The sequence below is a fragment of the Scophthalmus maximus genome, chromosome 4 (genome assembly GCF_022379125.1).
Source record: "Scophthalmus maximus strain ysfricsl-2021 chromosome 4, ASM2237912v1, whole genome shotgun sequence".
NCBI classification, from domain to species: Eukaryota; Metazoa; Chordata; class Actinopteri; order Pleuronectiformes; family Scophthalmidae; genus Scophthalmus; species Scophthalmus maximus.
Window position 1 is genome coordinate 3,385,051 of NC_061518.1, and position 24,180 is coordinate 3,409,230.

The window sequence follows — 24,180 nt, forward strand, 5'->3', positions numbered from 1 at the left end:
GATGGTGGAACAAGCTACCAAGTGCTGTCAGAGAAGGGGCGTCCCTCTTTATCCTCAGGATTCCCCTTGAAGACCTCAGGAGACCTCTTCTGACAACACTTACTCTCTTAACACCTGTAACACCAACTCACTGTGCCCTTTGCACATTCGGTCACTCCTCTTTACCTGATCTCCTATATTCCGTCTCATTGAACAGGTTTTGCACTGGGCACTGACTTCAAGTTCTCCTACTGTACTGAAGCTTTAGTGTTGTTCTGCAGTTGTAAGTCTCTTCAGAGAAAAGCATCTGACAAATTAGCAAATGTAATTTAGACTAATTGCAACTGATTGAATTTACTTATGCATCTAAGTCAATCCGTAATGATCTTATTCTTTGTCAGGTGATCAGTGTGTGGATCTTGATTCAGTAGGTCAATTGCATTAAGCTTTTTATTTGTGCTAGATGGAATTCTGCTAAATTGGTTTAAATACGTTTTTAGTTTTACGATTCAAACATGTGCTTTTCCTATTGTGATGTTTCAAAAAGTTCTCTTTAATTACACTGTACACAATCACAGACTTTTTAAAGTATTTGATTCCATGTTTTTTTCATCTTGAATTTTAACTCAAGGTATGACTAGATGGCATGACTGCAGTTTGCCTGTAGATGGAGTCATTGAGTCATACTGCACAATCTACTGTATAAGTGATATGGTGATGTGAACAAGCAAACTTATAAAGCCAGAATAAATCTGTAAATCCTAGGGTTTTATGGGTGTGACTGGTTGGGAAAAGGAGCCATACCACTGAGTGGAGGTGGATTGATGGTGGTTCAGTAAATGGTGTTTGTGACTCATGTGGTTTCTACATTGGAACATGATGTAAAACAATTTGTATAAATTGCTGAGCATGTTTTGTGTTTAATATTTCACTTTTTTTGTTTCAGGTTAATAAAAGAGGACAGATACTAACACAACTTTGTACAGCTGTGGAAATCATGTCATTTTTATTTATTGAACATCAGCTAAAACAATATCACTTTATATAATGGGCTGTATTCAACATTCACAATGAATACACAGCGAATATGTTCTTGTTACGTTACAATTTGCTTCAGGCAAAAATTTAAAAAAAAATCAAAAACACAACAAAAATGAAAAAGCAGGCATTTTAGTCATTCACTATGTACAAACTCACATTTCATACGATAAGACAAGGAGCTGTGAGTTAAGTTAGCAAGCAATGTGCATGTGCATTTCTTTAAAGTTACAGGAACTTGTCGCGTGAAACGTATTTAAAAGAAAGCAAAATGGTGTTTAACAAGTATCGTAGTTTTAACTTTGAAAGGAGAAAATAATGTGTACGAAGCAGAGGCAGCATTACTCATATTTAAGTCACACATCGGCTAAAACGACTCCTGACGTTAATTGTTAGATGCGAGTATTATATATTTTGAAGGTATAATTTTAGGCGTGGATTGTTATAGGCAAACGTGTGATGGCATTTCAGAAGTGCGCACTCCTCCTCCTCTGCTCCAGCACCCATCCGGCAGGGTTCATGTCCAACTTCAACATGTTGAGCACCCAGGGGTCCTGCTGTGCACCTCGAATGAACTCCTCCATGTTAATATGACCTGTGGAAAGAAAAGAAAAAGAAAAGGATTAATATTATCTCGTGATGCAGCAACATTTGTGATCTGTCTATCATTGATTTCGCTGCATTGTAAAAGTGACACGTGACTTGATGCTCACCGTCTCCATCGCTGTCGACGGCCCGCAACAGTCGGTCCACAGCCTCATCGACTGAAAGCTGCGAGTAGCTCGTGTCCGACTTTGTTCCTTTCTTTATCCTGTAGATGCTCTGGTTGGAAAAAAAGAAAGGGAAATGTGACATAACACTTCTAGACAGAAAATATTACTGATGACACACTCAGGGACTGACCAATATGTGGTTAAATTAAAAATTATTTATCTGCAGAACATATATCAACAGGTGTTTTTATCTCAATGGTAAAGAAAAAATGCAGTGGAGAAATAGCAGGAAAAAAGATATTGAATATTTCAGTTCAGACGTGAACCTGCGACAGCTGCCCCACCAAAAAGCACATTCTCCAAATTTGATGTCAGATCTGCAGCTCGCAACTGTATTGATGATGTAACGGTGCAGCAACAGTGAAATCCAACTCAGCAAGGTCATTTGAACACTTCACCTTGACCACTAAAGAAAAGAAAATCTCCTTCCAGTGACACAGAAGTTGCCTTAAAATGCTTTGTGTACTTATAAATCATCCTATACCTCAAAAAGAAAAGAATCCATTCCTTTTGGAATTTCAGAGGGTAAAAGTAAATTTGGACAATGGGAGGATGACTACAGGACAAACTCCACTACTAAACAGTAGGAGAAAACATTGTATCCTAGACGAAGACAATGCAAATATCACACACTGAGCTGCTGTCATTTGGAGCTCGAGTTTGCACTTTGAACTACATGTTTGAACTAAATGCCATTCTGTGAAGGGGGAACTTACTGTAAGGAAAATCTAATTTTCCAAACCCAGCGTTTTAGTTGAATCAATTGGCTCCATAAAACTTTGTTCTAGTCGACTCTTTCGTAGACTTACATCGATTATGGACCGTAGTTCGCCCCTGTCCACAAAGCCATTGCTGTCTTTGTCGTACACCTTGAACGACCAGCGCAGCTTATGCTCCAGGTCTCCCCGGAAAACGAGGTTGAGCGCTGCCACAAACTCGAGGAAATCAATTGTATTGTCCTGAAAAAAATTGGTTGAATATGGGACAACATGGGTCACACTTTAAACATCATAAAGGTGAAGTACAATCAGCCAGGATGCACAGTAAATGCTTTAACAGTCTCACCCCATTTCTGTCAAAAGCTCGAAACATGTTTTCCGCATAGTCAGACGCCTCTCCGGTCGGGTCCACGCCAAAGAAGCGCTTGAACTCGTGCAGAAAAAGTAGTCCGCTCGGACACTCCATGACAAACTTCTTATACATGTCCTGAAGCGCTTTGACGTCAATTTCCTCCCTGTTCTCCGTTGGCTGTGTCTGCCCCATGGCTGGCTTGTAATTCAGCAGTCCATAGTCCTGCAGCCTTTGGGTATATACTGTGCAATGTTGTTTTTTTTAACCCCGTGGAATCCCACAGCTCCAGTTTGTTTATGAGCCAGGTGATTAGTGTGGCTTCGGGATTACTATGGTATTACGTTGTTGGGGGTTTTCCTCCGTCCAAGTTAATAAGGCTTGCGGCTAAATGTGGGTCCAGGACAAACACTGGAGTGGAAAGTGTAAATCCAACATGCACATTAAAAAGGTCAGTCTTCTGGAATATTGTCACAAAGACTATTAGATCAGCAATCAATTGAGTCCAAACAAGAGTTTTCTTTGCTAGATGAACCAAATTTGAATTTCAAACTTCAGATAATGTAGGTCCAGTATGTGTACCATTTACCTCTGAGGAGTTTATGCTCTTAATCTCTAAATCTTCTTCAATACAGCATGAGGATAATTTAGGAAATTATGGATTTAGAGTAAAATAGACGATAAGGCACTGTATGCATTGGGGCGTGGATACCGTGTGACTGCCAGCGAGCACCATCCAATGGGTGCAGGTCCCAGGTGTAAGGGGACGTGCGGTGGACGAGCTCTCAGTCCTGTAATTGTCATGAGCCTCAGCTGCACTTTGTGTCTTTTCTAGCTAAAACTTTGCATGCTAACATGCTAAGCCAAGACGGTGAACATGATGAACATTAGGGCCTGCTAGGACTTCGGACTGTCATTGTGAGTACACCAGCGATGCTATCATTAGCATTAAGCTCAAAGCGATGCTGCGCCTGACAAGCCTGCTGCGGCCGTCAGTATGACTCTCATACAAAACAATGAAAGTGTCCCGGCTAGTACTGTTCAACTCAGTCATCACATTAGAGCGGGCCAGGGCAGAACGTCATCAGCCTGATTGAGTTTTGACGGAGTTGACTTTTAATTTAAGCTTTATAGTTTTAGAGCTTCTTATACATGCACATGAACTTATCTGCCAAAATGGCTGAGGTCCAAGTCCAATGCTCTCCTTAATCAATGTCACTGTTGTTTTTCTCTCTTCAGAAAAAAAGAAAAGAAGCTAAGGGACCAAGACGCTCTCAGTCACGCTAATTCAGAATTGGTAAATCAATCTCCTCTGATTCGATTGCAATAGCTCTGCCGAGACACAAATCCTATATAGACACTATGGATTGAGAGGATCCATCAGCGTTCCAACATCCAAACTCATTGAGAGATGAATAACAGCGACTGTTAAGCATCCAGTAACTTCGCTGCTAGTCAGGGTTACCCCGCTCTTCCTGCACAACAAATTCATGGACTTATAAAAGACTTTCCCAAACCCAATTCCCTCAAATTCAATTGGACCCAACTCGACATTGTCTGAGACACACATCGAGGTTAATTACTGTTATAACACTAAGACTTTGTATAATGAGAGAGCAGGTCTTACAGAAGCTCACAGACTATTGAAAAGGGGGGAAGGATTGAACGTGTGAACCCTTCTCAGTCGTGCCCCAGTGATACCAGACTACCTGGTCTCTTTCCTTTTCCAACAGTACAGCTAAATATATAAATTGTGGAAATTGAGTATTCGGGACAGAGCGTTCCATAGCTAATTTTCTAAAGTTAAAAACGTATATGTAAAAATAACTTAAATGTGCAGTTTTATCCACAATTCATGTAATTTTAAGTACTTTCAGTGACTCATGTCTATTGTACATTTACAAACCTTCAAGAATTCTAGGGCCCCATGAGAACCCTGACCCTGAGAAATTTCATATTTAAGATTTTGACTGAAATTTTAAAACATTTTGAAAAATACATTTTCTTTTTTAGATAGAAGGAACCTTGCATGAATGACCTATGGCTGTGTTCATAGAATTGGTCAAAGAAAAATTGGCTCTCTGTTGAAGTGTCGTCTTCCCCAGACAACGTGAAGGTTTCATGTCAGGCTCCTTTGAGAGTTTGCATCCTGTCGGCTAAGACACGATCTTTGTTGAATGTCATCTTCTTTTATAGATTACTATCAACAGTAGGCTGGAGGGCGTCGTGACATTTTCTTAGGCGGGAAAGAAAACTTTTTGGATACAGTGAGAGGATACACAAAAACTGTATTTCTGTTAAATGGTTCTCCAGAAAAATCTTCTGCAAGTTGCTGTAAGAATTAAAAAAAAAGCCTTTCAGCAGATCACATGGAATAAATGAGTTGTTGTACAGTGACCTGGTGTAGTGTTGCAGCTTCTAACTCCTTGGAAAGGAATATATCAAAAGTAATTTTGCCTTTTAACCTTTGTGTACTGCTAATAAGGATAACATGTTATAAAAAAAAATATTTTAAACAACAACTGTGGTCAAGAGATGGTACACTTTGTGATTCCTCTCATGCTGTTGTTTCATTAGTTAGTGGGAACTGTATTAACAGCGGGATCCACATTGAAATCCCTGGTAGGTGATTAGAGGTTACTCAGATTATCACACAACAGGAGGTCCACTACAATGATGTGTGTGTGTGAATTTATAACATCAAAATTAAATGTATCTCGTACAGTATGATGTACTACATCTGATATTCACATGAATTATGGAATCAGTCATGAATATTTGTTCTTGGTCATAATATGCAGAATAAGTAATGCAATACTTTCTACTTTCTTTGGTGCTGTAATCTTGAATAAATAGTATTTCTTCATTAAAATGTCTAAAATGGACAAGACCTGTGTTACATATTTTGTTGTGTTTGTGTACCCACATTACCCCAAATGTTACATTTCAAATTTGAGTCAAGGTAACAATTGCTTTTGTCTTTCGGAAGTGGTCAAAATGTATGACTTCAGTAATTGGACGTCTGGGCGCATTATATTTTTGTATGTTAATCTCAGTGGTTTTTACAGCCTCACAGTTTGATTGACTTTGAATGTCGTATCATTTAAAAAACAGAATTACATATGCTGGAAGGAATCTGACTACCTGTTCACATGTCTGTTGGCTTTGTCCACTGGCTGATAAGTACTTTTTTTTTTTTTTTACACTATATGTAATGCACATCACAATCTGTCAAAAGCGCAGCAAGAAAAGCAGGACTCTACCTTTCTGTGCTCTTAAATGGATTCAAGGTCAAGGTTTGGATCCGAGAGGTTTTACTCACTACGCCTTTAAGAGGATTTAATGAGAGGCATCAAGGGTTCATGTCATGAAGTTGCCATAGAGAAAAGAATACAAAAGAGGAGTTATTTACATTTTAAATATGCATATCATACTTTAGTTAAATTGTGAAGACCATTTAATGCTAATTTTGATAGGGACCAAAACAAAGCATGAACCAGTGAACCAGTGCAGCAAACCAAAGCATTTACAGTCTCAGATGATTTGCGCATATGAGCCTTTGCAATATAGTTTCGTACCATTTGTATAATAGCATTGTCTACATATATGGTCTTGAAAATGCCCTCAAAATATGGAATTCCAAATAAAACAATTTCTACGATCAAATGTAATCGTCTGATTATCTCATCTGCAATAATCAGCTTTGGTTATAAACTGATTAAAAACCAACATACTTGATATGTCAAACGAATTCCATTTTGGACAAAGAATGTAATGTTTCTTTAATTAATATATATATATAAAAGTGAAATTGACCCTCATATGGGTTAGGGTAAGAAAAAGAAAAAGTCTGGTCAAAGGTTAATTAGGTCTGTGTCTAAGTTAGGATTTGTTGATACTTTTCCTCGACTATGTTTAACTCAACAGAGTAAAACAAGCCTAACAGGATTAGACTTGGTGGAGGGATTCGCCTCACAGGGGTCCGACCTCCACTTCCTCTTTGTGTTCTCAGGGTTTTAACTCTCTCACTATCTGCCCACTGATGAATAAGGGACAGTCAATTCCTGCACCGGCACATAACATGTCATGTCTTTCTCAATATTATTTTGCTGCGTGAGCACGTACTTATGTTGGTTACAAAAAGTTTAAATAAAAAAATTATTTTGATTATTGTTATTTGTTTGCATGCTCTCCAGGAGTCATGGCTAGTAACTACGACTTTTTGGGACACTTGTACAATCTAATCAGTTTTGGTTGGTAATATTTAAATCCAATTATATCTTTATTACTGAACAAGTATTGCTGATTAAAATCAACTCAGGATTTAAAAAAAGAAAACGTCTCAAGTTTAAAATCTGTGGAAACACTAGATATGAACCATGTTAGAATATGTCCACTAGATGGTAATGTTGGTTTTTTTTGGAGCTTTTGGGCCGCACACTAAACTTTTATTACTCAAATTAATACATCACAACTCACAACTGTACATAACGTAATGATGCAAGCATCTCGAGAGCCACCAAACTTAAATTATGTATACAATCAATTGTCACAAACTGGAAAATACTCACCTGCATCTGAAGAACATGCCTTAATAAAAAGCAGGTTTCTCATGAAATGTATTTACACGGTTTTATTGCATACGTTTCCTCTCATCTGCCAAATGATGTGTAATGGAATCATTATTCGTCATTCGCAAGGTGCATTGACTGAGATACAGCGAGGAATATCTGTGCCGCCTCAACACATCGTTTCAGTTATTGACGCTGAAAAAAAAGGTATTTTTTTGAAATATATATGGATATGGTGCCGTGGAGTATAAAGCATTCCGTGCATTATTCATGTCCTTCTTCTGTTTGCCACACAATGACTTCTTGTGAGACAATGCAGGCCGTACACAACGTGCACGACAAATCAATACAGCATAGGTGCTGCATCCGAGCCCAATTTTTGCAATTCAAATCAGCCGCTGAAATACTATTCGAAATGTATTTGAAGTGACAACAAAGGCTGAAGATTTCAACCAGGCCTCATGGTTTTTCCTCAGCCGTCATGTGATATAAGCAAACATCTAGAACTACGTGTCGGCGGTAAACAGCGACTTTTCAGTGTCAGGGTCTTTTTGCATAATTGCTGCCGGTGACTTCCAGACTGCGACCGCAAGCCAAAATCCCTTGGCTCCACTGGGTGGTGACAGAAGCTCACATCACAGGCAAGGCTTCATCAATCGTGCCAATTTCATCTATTACTCAAATCCTACATGAGCTCTCTGCATTTGCCGTAGCGCTACTTCCTCCATCAATTACCTTCTGTCAACACAGAGGGAAGCTTTTCTGGGGGGGGGGGACCCACAAAAAAGGTCCAGATGATTAATACTGAGCTGTATTTTTTATTTTATTTTTTAATACAAGGACACTTTGAAAATGCTGTCGAATGCAATTTACTCTTTTATCGATTTCAGACATAAAATGAATGCTTGGTTAGAATTATGACATGGACATGGCTCACACAACTTGCATTTGTCAGGAAAACATCTAACGTGGCCGACATTAGGCCGACATGCAAGTTTAACAACATGTTAAACTTGCCAAACTTAAACTTTTTGTCCGCCTTCCATTCATTTTTTCGAGGAGCGGGGTCAGGGTGAGAGAAGTTTCAGGAGGTACATTTGAAGATTTCAAGAGGCTTTTCATATTCCCGAGAGCTTTCATCCTTCAGTGTGAGGGAGGACGCGTGCATTCGCAGAATGTAAGCACCCTTTTCAAGTGTACTCCAACCGAAGGGCCCATGAAATCCTCCATTTCTCAAAGCTGTGGATCTATAAGCATCCATTAGGGTACGGTGCAACATGTCAACACTCTCCTACTCGTATGATACACAACAGCCTCACTTTGTCTGTCATTCACTGTTGTCGTCAGAAAAGAAGAGACGTTCCGTAGTCTGCAACAAAAAAGTGTACCATTCCACCGAAATAGCTAGAAAATCTGAAAGAAAATAATTTTATTTGCACCATTGAATGAGAGTCGTGACAACGGAAGTCTAAAAATGTTTGCACGTCACGTAGATGTCGCGACTCTCTCTCTCAACGGCTCTGCACTCCCCCTAACGACGCCGACCATCCGAGCCTTATGATTGGCTGATTTGGAAAAAAAGAAAAAAAGAAAGATGGCGCGCACTCGGTACCTGAGACGATCCCTCGCATCGCGTGTTCGGTACGTCGGAGGGTTCACCGCCGCTGGCGCTCGGTATTCCGGAATCACTCGGCTAATCCACGCAGGGTGAGGGTCACTGACACTCCCACCCTCCCCACCGACCACAGCCGAGGACCTGCGCGTCGCCGGTGTCCGCTCTCCGTCTTCCGGGAACTCGAGGTAACGCCGCGCCAACCGGCACACATAGCTGCAAACGGAACAGGAGGTGTCACTCCAACTGACTTTTGGCGACCTATAAACCGAGCCCATAAAAGGCATACAAATGCCCTTACTTGTATAAAGACTTGTACATATGGACTGAGAAAGAGACTCAAGGGGTTTTTGGGGGGAATATTACTGTGCGTGGTTTCGAAGGTGCACGTTTTTTTTTTTGTATAGTACACTGTTGGGAAACATTGAACGTTTTGGCTTGTGTGTTTTTTCTGTTGGGGTGTGTTGTTACCGGCTGTAATACTGCCCTGCAGGCTCAGATTTAAAGGGAATGAAATTGTCAGACTATACACAAAAATGCTATCATCAAGTCATCGATTAATCTGTCGACTATTTTCTTCATTAATCGATTAGTTGTTTGTTCCATAAAATAGGGAAAAATGTTGATCGTGTTTCCCAAACCACCAAAATTATTGATTTGTTTTGTCCACACACCAAAGATAGTCATGCTGCGTTCCAGTTTACCTCAGACCCCGGATGTCGGGTTGTTGGGATTCCGACTCGCAGGGGCCAATTTCTGACTCGGAGGTCTTAATTCCGAGATCATACTGGAACAATAAACCCCACTTCCGAGTTCCGAGGTAAACTGGAACGCAGAATCAGTTTACTGTCACAGAGGAGGAAACAAACCAGAACAAATTCACATTTAAGAAGCTGAAATCTGAGAAATTTGACTTTTATTTCCTAAAAACTACTTTGATTATCAAAATAGTTGGCGACTAATTTAGTAGTCGACTACTAATCGATTAACTGTTTCAGCTCTAGATACAACAATATGATATCATTAAAAGCAAAGGTCAAACCTATACCCAAAAGTAATATCAAGGGATTTCAACAAGTCCTCCAACTCGTACGACGAACCTTTAAACGCATAGTTAATGAGCTGGTGATGGTCGGGGTTGGGGTGACATGGCAGAGAATCGGCACGATTACTTTACAGAATATAAAGAAATCCATTCAAAAACAACAGATGTGAAAAGAGTCAATTACAGTGCAACATATATATAAATGGCTGTCTTTTCCTTAATTGGCGCATCACTGACAGAGTGATTCAGAGACGAAAAACAACCCGAAAGCCTGGAGGTCTTCACCCATGATGGTCAACAGCCTTGCGTCGCTCCGACACGCTCGTTTAGTCTCACCGTTTAGTGCAACGGCCAACTTTTAGCGCAGCCGTCCTTGTAGTCGTCACTTGGGCAGTTGTTTTATGTTTTGGGGTTTTTGGAACCCAAAACGCAGACACTCGACAAAGGCAGGTCTAGGTGCAATGAAGACAATTTAATGAAAGTAGACCGGCTCACGGATTCTGAGGGAGGCAGACGAAAAAGAAAAAGTCCAAACACGAAAAAATGACAAAGGAACTGAGGTGAAAGCACAAGGTGAAAAATGGAGAGCTGGAAAACATACACAGTGTAAGACTGAGGGGACAAACAGACGGACTGTCTAAAGCTCGGCACACACTGTACAATGTTAAGAGGTGTTGTTACAGTCCCACTCGCACTGTGCAAATAATCGTCTGCGATGAGGTGCTGAAGCTGATCACTTAGGTGTACGGTTCGATCGTCGAGACTCAACCCACCTGACTGCTTGTTATGTACGTTACCTGTCCACCACTCCGGACCTGTCTGGCTATTTTCAACCAGGCAGAAGTCGAAGTTTGTTTGCGTTCGCAATGTTAACAAGGTAGACACAAACTGCTTTGACCACATGTGCCATTCTGTGGGCCGGAACGACCAGAAAAAAGCATTCCTCTCTGGTATGTTGCACGTGATCGGTGGAAGAGGCATCGAAAAGGCAGGTATGATGTTGCATGCATTGTGTCGCCATGTCCTGGTTGCACTTTCACTGTATTTTGCCATTTCGCCAAGGAACAGTAATGGCACAGAGTTTGGGGAAATCGGCTCATGGCTTGCGAGAGGCCTAAAGACGGCAAAGTTCAAAAAGTCACGTTTGAGTCACTCGTCGTCACAGAAACAGAAACAGAAATCAGTTCAAGCGAATGCTCCGTCACTGTGTCGTTAGTCCCTTCTGCCCCCAAGCATTTGCATCATCACACAGTATTGTCACCGGATTTACATTGTTCTGCAGAGAGAAATGGAAAAAAAAAACTCCTCTTCTGCATTACATAAGAGACGTATAATCCCTTTTACATGCATTGTCCTTGAAACGAACACCGTGACCTCGCAGAGAACAGGTGTTTAAATCTCCCTGGTTCAAACCTCAGAGGATGACACTGTTTTTTTATTATTTTTTATGGGTTGGTTTCAATGGAGCTAATGGTTGATGATTAATGATTCCCCAGTTAATGGCCAGTTTCATCAATTATTTAATAAAAAATAAAAAAATAAATAAAACCCAAGGTCGATGCAGTGTTTCCTGGGACTTTTCTCCCGCGGGCACCTCGTTGATGAACAGTCTGTGGAGGTCAGTGGTCACCGCTGCTTGTGATGAAAGAGAAGAAAAGCACGGATGATGGCAGGACGCATTGATTTTTAATTTCTCTCTGCACGACGCTGTCAACATTTGGTTCTAATGCTTCCTTATTCTTTTCTTAGTGACACACACACACACACACCGGTCTGAAGTATCCCAAGGACATGGTGAATGAATTCTCTTGCTGGTTTTTACAGCACAGGTCCCTTGGTCCTTTCCTCATTCCATCACGGCCCCATTTCTCATGTGAAAATGACCAGCAGTCAGAGTGGGTGACATTGAACAATACACTTCGGACTTTATTGAGAGTTGTGTTTTCCTGAGACAGCGCGGGTAATGTACCACTAAATATGAAATTACCAAACTTTCCAGGGTTCACAATAACAAAAGGAAAACCGAGTGCAGCAATTGTCGCCTCATGCATAAAAAACACTCAGTGGAGTGCAGACTCTCATCAGGGTCTAATAATGTCTCGAGCTGGCCATTACGTTCACTGTCAACATGGTCTGATTATATGACGGAAAGAAAAACAAATCAATGGGTTGGTTTCTGGAGGGGGAACATGCTCAGCACGGTTTGTGTCTTCACGACTAATGGATGAGGGAGATGCATTCATTAGAAAACAGCTGGCGGCAGAGGAGGAAAAAGTCCTATTGATTGTAGAGCTTTGACTTAAGGTGAAAGATTAACAAAAAGACATGCAGTAACTTTGGGCCAATTGGGTATAGGCACAGTTTCGAAGGTTGGGGGGAGTTAACAAAAAGAAAATCTAGAGGAAATGTGTTGTGTACAAAAGAAGTATCAATTTCCGGACCATAGAACTCAACAAACCGCCAAACCCGACAGTAAACCAGATGCAGATCCTACCTATGAGGATTTCTCAAGAGATGATCCTAATGGGATCGTTGCATGTATGTTAAAATACAGAGAGGTCTATAGTGTATTGAGATCCCTTCACCCGCCGTCAGTCCCAACGCAGGGATTTAATTTATTTTTACAAATGACTAAAAAGACAACCGGGGCTGACCCGGCCTTGGTGGCCGACAGGGGGAGGTTCAGCTTCAGCGACGTTGCTGCTAGAAACAATGACATCGTCGCCCGCCATCAACCTTAGCAACTATAATGGTTTTCTCAGAAGGGCGTCCTGGGAAGAAAAAAGATTGACATTATTAAGTTAACGGCACATTTTTACTCGACAGCTCCAACAGACCACAGTTTATCACTTCCAACAAAGGCCTGCGAGAACCTTCTGAATTGTGAATGTAGTTCTTTTTTTTGGGTGGGGCTCTGTATTCATGCTTGAGTGTGTTTGTGAGAGTTTATGTGGCTGGATTTTTTTTTGTGTGTGTGTGTGTCCAAGGGTTGTTGTGGGGGTAACAGGCCTGGTTTATAGGAAATACTGAATCATTTATACATTTGATCCCAGCAGCACTCCTGAGCTAAAGCAGTAAAAAACACCCGTAGGTGTGTGGAGGAGGCTGCAGCGAGACGGATCAAACAAAAAAAAAAAGGCCCGGAACACTAGCCAGTGTTGAACCAGATCGAACATGCTTTGAAGGCAACATTTGTATCGCTTACATTTGAGATAAATTGATTTCTTCTGCAGGAACGCCCACTCGGGATTTAGAATCAGGTCTTTTATACGTGTTAGTCACTCATTGTCATACTCTATATGTGAGAAAATCCCAGATTAACATCAGAGTTTAATTGGTGTTTCTTCCTCAGAGCAATACATGTATGCCAGATGTCACTGAAATAGTCAAGATATCATATTGACAGATGGAGAATTGTTAAACAGTTAGAAGAGGAAAATCCAAAAATGTACGATTGTGGTGATCAAACCAAAGATAATTCTGTGGGAGAACAACAGCAACAATAAATCAATGTGGAAATATTGAAATTCTGAAGGAACAGACAGTGGAAAAGCCACAGATTTCGAGCATATAATCAAGAGCACAAACCGAGGCGTTTGTGTGATTATGTTTTGCGAGGCAGCTGGGTTTCTCGAGAATCCATTTTCTTCCACGCTTGCAGCTATTCTCTTGTGGCTAAACCACAGTGGTTTCAGACCAATCAGCGTCCTATGAAGGATGATCTACGGGTAACTACACTCATGTCTGAGGTGTGAAGACAGCGAGACGCGGCTGTTTGTTAAGAACAATGGCAGCTCCTACAGAGGTAAAGCATAGATGCTCCTCTAGCATCAGTAATATCAAAACTGAAAAATATATATTTTTTTTTCAGAGTCAAAGAATGGCACTGCCGGCTTCGCTCGACAGAAGAGATATTTTCGCTCTCCTGACGACGGCCTTCGGTAACAGTGATGGGCAGATGGTTCATCCAATCAACTGCCAAGTGTTTATTGAAACTACCTGCCCTTTTCGAATTTCCAACACAGCCTTTCCAGATGGTGCTGTGTAACAAACCATCTGGTACGTCAGGTTATGTAGTTTCCCACAAGGATAGGGAAAGTCTTGTGGCTGTCATATATATTCCTTTTCTATGATTCTTACGTATAGGGCTGAACGATTAATCGCATTTGCGATGAAACACGATTTTCCAACCGCAAGGGACGCGAATACACGGGTCACGTGTTACGCGAGCGAGTGGAGCGCTCAGTGAAAGAAAAATCAGCAGTCAAGCTGCACTTTAACCGGCTGCGCGATGGCCACAAGCTCGACAGCGCAGTCAGCAAATGATTCGGCGTAGACTTTAGTGTCGAAGAGGAGCAGCACGTCGGTTGTGTGCAAGTTCTTTGGCACTTGTTAAGCATTGAAATGCATGAGTCTGGATTTTGTGTGCTGTATGTTTGGGTGCTGGAGACACTGAAACAAAGATCCCCCTCTCGGTTATGCTTCCATGAACTGTTGGGGCTTATTCCCACCTTACAACTATTATGGTGATGTGACTGGATCAACTTGTAGCTTTCAGCTCACAGACCGGCTGTGTGGCTCGTTTTCCGATCGAGGGCTGCCAAATAACGCTTTCAGGCTCTGTCTCACATGCTCATGCTGTCCAGACAAATCTCTTTCCACATGAGAGGCAGCAACACAAGCCCGTCCACTATGAAAAATACTCATGAGTCAAGTTATATTTTATGTATGTGGCCCAAATCCCAAATTTGCCTCAAGGTTCTTGACAATCAGTAGAGTCCTCTGTCCTTAGATCCTTTGAATTGGACAACCCCCCCAAAAAAACTTTAACAGGTGTACAAAGCAGACCACGGTAGATTTACAGGGAGAATCAGGATTGCTGTAACTGATGGCATAAAAAGTTTTGATTTAAATGACTCAACTCTGTTGGGTTTGTTTGGTTGTCTGGAGCTGATGTGAAGAGACAGGACAATGCAGGCTGGTGCAGTGACGAAATACAAACTGGCAAAAACTCTCTTGGCAGGTTGGCAGGCGCAATGAAACTCGAGAAATCCCAAAACTGAGGATGCGGACAGCAAACAGGCAAAAAAAGAAAACAGAGCCAAAAGTGAACCGATGGACTGACTGGGGAGCACAGGGACTAAATACACAAGGGGGGTAGCGAAAAGTGGGCACAGGTGAGACACATTAGGGGCGGGGAAGACGATCACTGAAGCGAATCGCATGAAAGCGACAGGAAGTAAGACACGCAAAAGCCAAATAACTGAAATCCAAATCCAAAAACAACTCCAAACAGAGAGTTCCAAAAGTCCTTTACAGGGGCTAAACCTAAGAAACAAGAGTTATACATTTTGATGTCAGCAGGGAGGTTGTGCCAGACGAGGAGGTCATACCATCGTTTGTTTTAAACGCCGGGGGTCAGACAGGCGCCCCCTGCATTTAGAGAGTGAAAAGAAAGGGATTGAGTTTGAGGTTTAAGTAGATGAGATGGGTACGGAGGGGCATGCCCATTGAGGATTTTGTATGTTACATAGGCTTCCTGAACATCAGGCTTTTGTTCCACATGTCAGCAACAATTGGCCCGCTAAAGTTACATTACGTACTCTTTGCAGAATCATGAGGACCACCCGGTGTTCTGTTTGTAGCCCTCAGGTGAGTGCGTGAAGGGTTCCGTCCTTTGAGTTGATCGATTACCTGCAGCCATCGCACAGCAGTAGGTAATTGAGAGAAATGCACAACAGCGGCGACTTATTTAAATATCTCGATGTGGCAACAGGATCCGTCAGGTCCTAGCAGAATTCGAATGTGCAGTGCTTTTTAAAATGCTGCACCAGTAAAGTTTAACGCTGACATTATTTGGTACATTGTGGCCATTCTCTGGAGTCTCAAGCCAAGTTCAGACTGCACGACTTTGGAAATCGTATCGCTGTGACTTGTGGTCTTGTGATCGGGAGTCTTGCAGTTGTTTTGCGAGTTCATACGGTACCACACGACTGACTGGCGAGGTCGTTGTCTGACGTACCACTGCAATTGATTCCTGTACATATTTGCAAATATATGTACATATTGAATCATCTTGCCCCATAAAATAACACATATGCATTATAAGACGACTGATTTGCTTTGGCCATATTCAGACCCACTGTATATTTCCACTTATTCATTTCTATGAAGGCAATATATTGATGCAGTTGGGTGATGACTCACCCCCCCCCCCCCCCGAAAAAAAAAAACTTGGAGCCATCCTGCAAAAACAATGATTCTGGCTCAATTGTACCACAACACATTTGAGCGCCTTCTAGCGATATATGAATAAACACACAAAATCTTCTATCTATCTTATGATAGTCACAATGACGGGGAAAGTGTATCTATTGTGTGTATTATGGGGAATGAGTTAAAAGACGAAGTCTGGATTTTCAAATAGAATTTCCCTCGAAAAAAAGAATTGTGTAGTAATAGTGTAATTTGTTGTGTCTCACAGTTGGTCACGTAATGTTGCAACAATTATTTTCACCATTGGACACTAAGTGCAGGGATGTTAAAGCCGACATCTGATGATTAAATGTTTTTCTGTGACCTGCCGCTGATGTGTTACTCTCTCGCTCACTCTCTCGGCGTCTATCCCGCGAATTCACGCCTGCCGTGAGTGAACTGCGCAGAGCCGTGAGCTAAATGTACGCCTTTGTTGACGGGATGTGGAGTAGAAAAAGGGATTTTCTGCCGCAAAATGTCTCTATAGCGAGAGAAGCGGGGTGCATTTAAGGAGGACTCAAGGCATCTGAACTAGATTCTGCTTTCACCGTGACCCCGGAGATATAAATGTACAACAGATGAATCACAGAAAAACTATACGTAGGTGTTGCTTTACACCCACTGTATTCCCTATCCAGTGTTACACTGCAGGAAGCATGATTAGCTGAACTTGCTCTGAGCAACATGGCTAACATGAGCCAACAATTGAGTTAAAATTTCTCTTTCATACCTGTGAAAACAGATTTTGTGTGGGTTTTTTTTAAAACAGTGTGTGTGTGTGTGTGTGTGTGTGCGCACGCGCACACAAAATAACTCAACAAGGCATGTGGATTTTCACCAAACTTGGTGGGAATATTATATTGGGAGAGACTGACCAAATGATTTAACACAGACATTGTGGGGAAACACACACACACACACACACACACACACACACACAGCCCTCTGAGGTGTGTAGCCTGTTTTCATCTCCAATAAAAATTGGCACAAACTGTACACAGGGGAGGGAGGCTCTGCCCTTTACCCCATCATTAACCTTTGTCTCCCTTCCCAAGACACAATGACATGCACCGCTGAATATCGACCACATGGCTAAGCAGACAGGGGGGGTGGGCAGTAGTTTGTGTGTGTGTGTGTATGTCTGCAGACCCATGGCCTTTTTTTTCTGTAAATCACATGTTTTGTCTCCAGAAACAACGTTTGGGTCAATGGTCAAGGTCAAAGACAAAGTCGTGCTTCACTTTCCTGGAAACACTGACCATTAAATTCCACAGTGAATTTTCTCCCAATAACGAAACCTGTGAACACTGATTTTTATTGATTTGACACTCAGCTCTTCTTCCCTAGTGGTTTCCGCTGAGTCATTTTTCTTTATCTTCCTCATTAGAGTTACATACTGACACACACACTCAGTTGAACTTTTGACATTTTACATAAAATGAGAACAGTAGTGCCCTGTCACCAGATAAAGTTAATGAGATCTTTATTTGTCACATATAGTCTTTATCATATATTTTTGTGTTATTGGTTTGGATTTTTTTGTCAAGCTATTCTGAGATTAGTATGTAGGATATTTTCGCGATACTTTTTTGACATTTTATTGTTATGTTTGCTACGTGACTGATATTTTTCTACCAGATACCTCATTAATAGTTGCAATACTTTTTACTGATATCTTTCAAATGTTTGGGATTTTCAGATTCGCACATTTTACAACAAGACATTTTGCCAACATTGTGATATTTTTAGATATATATTTTTTGCTATTTAAAATATTATGTTGGATATTAACTTTATTCTCCAGATCTTTTGTTAATATTTGTCAGTAATATGTTACTGGTATGTCTCTGACATTTTAAAATTGTTGTTAGATTTTTAATGATATTTTTTCCGATATTGTAATAGTTTTGCCCACGATCTCTTGTTTCTGATATGGTGAGACTCAATAATCATCTCCTTTGGCTTTGTTGTCGTAGTTTACTGTTCATAAACTTTATTTTACTTACCACACTACTGCACATAAATGTTCAGGAATCTGACAAGGTGCTTTAAGAAAGAGACTTGGTGTGATTTATGATGCCGATAGATTATTTATGTGATGTGCCGTTCAACGGGAACCACTCTATTCCTGTCAGCTGCCTTGCCTTTAGGGAAAGTCAGTGTGTGAGGGAGGTTAATACTGACCAGCAGAATTCTCTTATCTGGCCGTGTCCAGGAGCTTAGAGGCTCCAAAAGCATTCTGTTTTTCTAATTACTGCCATGTGGAACTGGTCCAGAAGGAGCTGAGGGGGGTTGGATAAAAAGGAACAAAGAGCAGAGAGGCTACAGGGCTTGTGTTATCCACATGCAGAGATGAAAACGGTTCTTTCATTGCGCCTACTTGTCTCCTCACAAAACATAATCCTAAACAAAAGCTGATACAGATCTTATTTATTGTCCCAGCGTGAAAATATACTTTGTGTGTACTCTGTGGCGCTTTTTTGTCGTGAGCATTATGGAGATTAGGGAAAGTGAACAGAAAAAGTGATTTTACGGCACCGACTTTGGATTCAATTTTCTTTTCCCGTTTCGTGCTCGAGCACGTGACAAACGCAGCAACTGTTCCGTTCGGACTCATCGTTAGATGGCAATGCTAAATGTTAATGATCACATTACACAAATTAATGATCCTTGACCTTTGTACTAACTATAAGGCACAAGAGGAGAGTATCAAACATTTAAAGAGTAAACTTGAATGTCTTTTTTTTGTCGACTGAATCTCATCTTAGTCAACGAAAAACTAAACATTCTAGTTTTAGTCAACGGAAACTACTGACGTTTTAGTCAAGACCATTGATGAAACTACAGCTTTTATTTCACTGGATCAGTGAAAACCTTAACCTGGTGGTGGCGCTAGAGGACAAGTACGGGTATCACCAAAATCATTGGGGTTCGTCCTCTGGGCATATAAATATTTTTGCTTGAAAATCAATCGTTATCCAAAAAATTGTTGCTTTGACATTTTACTTTAAGAACAGACTGAACATTAAGATGGACGACGCATCTCCACTTACGGGCGCTGCCATCTTGAACTGGTGATTGGAGCCAGAGAGCCGCGGTATCAAAGTCTTTGCCGATACGCGGCCACAACCATTCGCGCGTCAGTCTCAGCTGTCAATCATGAGGTTTAAATAACTCTCTGGCTGAAATGACAGAGACAATACTTACTTTCACCTTTTAGTTTGGTCCTTGTCCAATCAGCTAACACGGACGGGGCGGGGGTTTATGACCTATACCGCATACATTGATGTTCCCATTCATAAAAATCCCATTCCACAGGTTCCACATGTTTATGCTGTACCCTCAATATAAGCGGAGCTGCTCAGTGACCTACATATACTGTATATTTCAACTAGTCTGCCAACTTTCTATCAGTTAACTGAACACATAAAGCAGGGTGGAGAGCTGGCGTTGTAATCCTGGATTGTTTACACAACTGATTACGCAATATGAGGATTCCAGTCTTTTTTCAGTGGGCTATGTTATAACAGGCTATGCATATTTCCTCTAAAGGGCTTTATTTTTCATTTCCTGTAAGTCTGTTTGATTGCTCAGAACCACTAGAATAACTAACAGTCCCCTTACCAAATCACTTCTAAATCTGCTTGATCCAGATTTTTTATTTGGAGCCACACCAAATTGCCCACACTCATAGATAACAGGCCCCTAAATATGCCTGATTATTTTTCCATCATGATCCATGAATCATTCCCCTTTAACATTAACAATGTTTAAGAAATTGATGAATAATATCTGGATCTGCCCCTATGTCCGAATCCACGGCAAAATTGAATGGGCTCTTTCTTGGTCCATGACCCATCCACCCATCAAGTTTCTTGGAAATCTGTTCGGTAGATTAACCATAAATCAACCGACCAAGCAAACAAACAAATGGACGGGGGTGAAAACACAAGCTGATGGCGGAACAAGTCAAAAACCCTTACATGTTTTGATAAGTGAATTTCAATCAGAATGTTCTCTACATTAGCAGTGTAATGGGTGTGAGGATCAAAATGAACGAAACCACCCTTTTCTATCTATAGTATTTTGAAAGATTTATATTAAAGCACTGATTAGATTAATTAATCCCAAATCTTATCTACCCCCCCACCCCTTGTTTCCCCATATGCCGTGGTCTAACACACATAACACTTTTTGTTACCACTCCACACACCCAAAACATCACCCGATGTCTGCCGGGCCTTAGGCTCTGTGACGCACACGGACTCACTCAGTGACTAAGCATTGCGCACATAAAAATAGACACAGTATCGTACATGATAAATATTTCCTCCCGCGCCTCCTGTAGTTTGATTGTCAATGACACATTTCTGTTTGAGCTCCTGTTCCAATGATGTGCAAAACAAATAAACTGTACCCCCTCCTGTCTACAGCTCACACATCAAACTAATGTATTATATCGTGAAAAAACTACTTTGCTCAATTCATGCACAGGTACATTGTTATTTTAAAAGGCTTACAGCATTTTCCAAGTTGCCTTTTATGTGTCCCTCAATGTTTGGGCCTCAGATTCCTGTGGCTGGCTGACAGGAGTTGAATCCTGACGGGGTGTTCTACTGTTGTAGCCTGTCCGCCTCAAGACTAGACAAGATGTGCATTTTGAGATCCTCACCACAGTTATATAAAAAGTGGTTGTCTGGGTTACCGTGGCCTTTTTCTATTCGCATGAACCAGTCAGGACGTTCTCCTTTGACCTCTCACATCAACGAGACTTGTTCTGTCTGCGCAAACCGCCGCTCACTGGGATGATGCTTTTTTAGTTGCTTGTTTTTTTGCCCCAGACAACTTCCGTGGCTACGATCATCTTCCGAGCCAAGTGTAGCAAAAAGCATAACTTTACACTGGCAATTTTCTAATCAGCCAGTCATGTGGCAGCAGTGCAATGTATATAATCATTCAGATGCAGATCAGGGTCTAAATAAACTCTACAAACTGTTTCAGAAATACGCAAACCAGCTGGTTTACCACCAACAGTCACCGAGGTCAAATCTTTCCACATTCTTGATGTTTGATGTGAATGTAAATCGAAGCTCCAGCCCTGCATCTGCATTATTTTTTTATATTGCGGATTGGATGATTGGATAATTGCGTCGATAAGCAGCTTTTGCTACAGTTGGCTCGGAGATGATCAGGGCCACAGGAGTTTTTCAGATTTAAAGGTTTGTCAGATTTAAAGGTTAAAGACCAAATTTATTTGTGTATCATGATGATTGTGATAAAATGTGATGTCTGGTGTGTGGCTGTGTTTTAATGTGTATATATATATATCGCCGATAGTTATCCTTTCCGAGCACGAAAAGGTTTTAAAAGCACAACGCAATTTAAATATGCAACGGGAGATGGGCTCTTTAACGAGCAATGACGTTAAAAGCTCAATTTGCCCACTTAATTGGTGTCCAGCTCCTGCTGTCAGTGGCAGAATTTGAACGTTTGTACATTAGAAATAATAACACAAATTACATGTATGTCCCTGAGTAGCTTCAACTAAAAAAAAATACAAAAATGAGCATACTGGGTGTCGTCCAGACGGTGAAGTGAGATGAAAGTCAAACTTTGAAACAAATTGTAAGGAGAGAATCTGCGTCTTTGAATCAGACCTGCCCTTTTTTCATTTCCAGTCAGGATAATGCCTGAGAAGTCGGCAGAAATTAAAAAAACAAGCACACCCCAAAATTAACAAGGTGCCGAATATGGAGCCAATAAAAAAAAATTAAAAAAGCTCTCCACATACAACGCTGCCCTTAAGGTATACCACCGCATGAACAACCTTTGCAAAATCTCAAGCTGGAGACTCATCATCATACAGCAGACAAATGAATACCACAGTGCCAGTGAATGTCCAACATCACTTCCCCCGAGGGACCAGATAATCTGCTGAAGAGCACAGGCGGACGGTCCGGTCCGCCGGGGGGGCACCGTGGCCTGAGGGGCGTTTTGACCTCAAATGTAGCGGCAGTCAACTTGACCACGAATGAGTTGACGAACCTTTCCAGAATCCGAGCATCACTCCCCACCAACATTTTGGACGTTATTCTTGATGCAGGAATATAAAAGATAATAATATGCACGTTTAAGCAAATCCTTGTATTGCATTAATATTTCGAAGAGTAGGCTAACTTCTGGGCATTTAGCCTCGGTACATTTCTTTGCACAATGACTGGTGTATACTGAGTTTCGGTATTTTGTAATCTAGATAACTTCCCTCTGTCATGACCATAGTGACCAAATTTACAACTAGTAATGTTACTACTACTACATCAACTAAATGAGCGTTCTAGTGGTTTTTGAGAATTGTTATTTCAGCGCGCCACTGCCACGGAGGTTCTAACGAATGTTGTAAAGTTCGGAAAACCTCACTTACACTAATAAGAACTGATAAATTTATGCACACGGGAGCAACTTTTTGGACGGTACTTCTGCTCTCAAATCAAAGAAGCAATTTTAAAGGGCTCCAGTTCGTCTTTTCCCGATAGAAGATAAAGAGGGAAAGAATTAGCTTTGAGTATGCAGCAGCGACGAACACTGGATATGGAACTAATGAACTTTTTCTAATAAGACTTATAAAATGAGCACGGGACACCTCTCTGATAAACTCCGACAACTGAGTCATCACAAGCTTTGGCAGCAGTGAGCAGACTGGATTGCAGCTGAGCCGGTGTGGGAGGCGACGGCTGGCAGGTAGATTGGCACAGGAGATAACTTATTAGAAGAAGGCACATAGGAAATCACAAGAAACACTTAAAGCAAATCAGGCGCAACAAGTCCTCCAACTCATATGAGGATTATGTTCTATGTTGTAAACTCTACAGGTGACAGGAGGCATGCCACAAATCCTTTTTCTTGCCTCAGAGCATCTTGGGCTTTACCAATGCATGGTTAATGAGCTTGTAAAGGTAAGGGTGGGGGTTAGGCTGACATGGCAGAGAGTCAGCAGGATTTCTTTACAGAGTATAAGGAAAATCCATTTAAATACACGAACTTGACAGACCTATCAGGTCTACCGCTGTTGCATGAAGCCTCGACCGATCGCAAGTCAGTCTCAGCTGTCAATCATGACAATGAGAAAATGTCCACAGACGTCAATCACAGAGTTACACCCTGTTTTCCTACAGCACCAAATAACTTGAATTAAAACGAAACTCATCAGAAACATGAACACTTTGACATACATCAGTGTAAAATGGCAGAAACCTTCTTTGAGAATTATATCTTTTTTAGATTTGGTCCATGTCCCATCTGCTAACACGGAGGAGGCGGGGTTTATGACCATCCAGCCACCAGGGTGCGATCGAAATAATTTGGCTTCACTTTGGGGAGTTCAATGTTGTCCATCCACAGACTGTATAGTAAAATGGACGTCGTCACCAGGTCTGGTAAATGAAGCCAATGCATGTGGCGGCAGCCTGTATTGTCTGGAATGACCAGAAGAGGGCGACTCCACTGGTTGCAAAAAAGAAGTCAGTTTCTATAGAAGTCCATGAGAAAAAGACTGCACTTCTTACTTTATGTCTAACGTCAGTTCCTCTGTGTTTTTTTTCTTAATTCCTTGGCAGAGGAGCAGTGTGTGTGTTTGTGCATTTTCAATGTCTTTTTTTTTTTTTTTCAAATATTGTGATCTTTTGACTACGGGCCTGCATTTTTGCTTTAAAAATCCTTGAAAAATACAGAGTTTTTGACAGTTTCCTGCATAGTAGACAACCTCATTAGAACCAGAAGAACATGCTGCAGGGGATCCGTCACCCTTCAAACGTGACTGTCTCCTCCTCAGACACACTTGTC

At 41.3% G+C, this 24,180-nt stretch overlaps 1 protein-coding gene and 1 long non-coding RNA gene across 4 annotated transcripts in view; one reads left to right on the forward strand and one right to left on the reverse strand.

The window, feature by feature from the left end:
- Positions 1-962: 962 nt before the first annotated feature.
- LOC118302299 (guanylyl cyclase-activating protein 2-like) lies at positions 963-3,381 on the reverse strand. Its single transcript, XM_035628336.2, has 4 exons — positions 2,856-3,381; positions 2,600-2,749; positions 1,731-1,839; positions 963-1,612 (listed from the first exon to the last, which is right to left on the reverse strand). The coding sequence occupies exons 1-4, from the start codon at positions 3,051-3,053 to the stop codon at positions 1,485-1,487; spliced, it is 585 nt and encodes a 194-aa protein (XP_035484229.1). The 5' UTR covers positions 3,054-3,381; the 3' UTR covers positions 963-1,484.
- A 5,715-nt stretch (positions 3,382-9,096) lies between these two features.
- Positions 9,097-24,180, forward strand: part of LOC118302301 — a 104,037-nt gene continuing 88,953 nt past the window's right edge. The window contains exon 1 of one of the 3 annotated variants that reach the window (XR_007030615.1): positions 9,097-9,229. This is a non-coding gene — a long non-coding RNA (uncharacterized LOC118302301). The remainder of the gene's footprint in view (positions 9,230-24,180) is intronic. The other 2 variants (XR_007030616.1, XR_007030617.1) reach the window with 2 other exon arrangements.

Bases quoted from the DNA above. Each gene is read 5' to 3' on its own strand.
- LOC118302299 (XM_035628336.2), bottom strand. From the start codon at position 3,053: ATGGGGCAGACACAGCCAACGGAGAACAGGGAGGAAATTGACGTCAAA. The intron at 2,750-2,855 runs GTGAGACTGTTA...AATTTTTTTCAG, and splicing joins GAGCTTTTGACAGAAATGGG to GACAATACAATTGATTTCCT. The intron at 1,840-2,599 runs GTAAGTCTACGA...TTTTCCAACCAG, and splicing joins AACTACGGTCCATAATCGAT to AGCATCTACAGGATAAAGAA.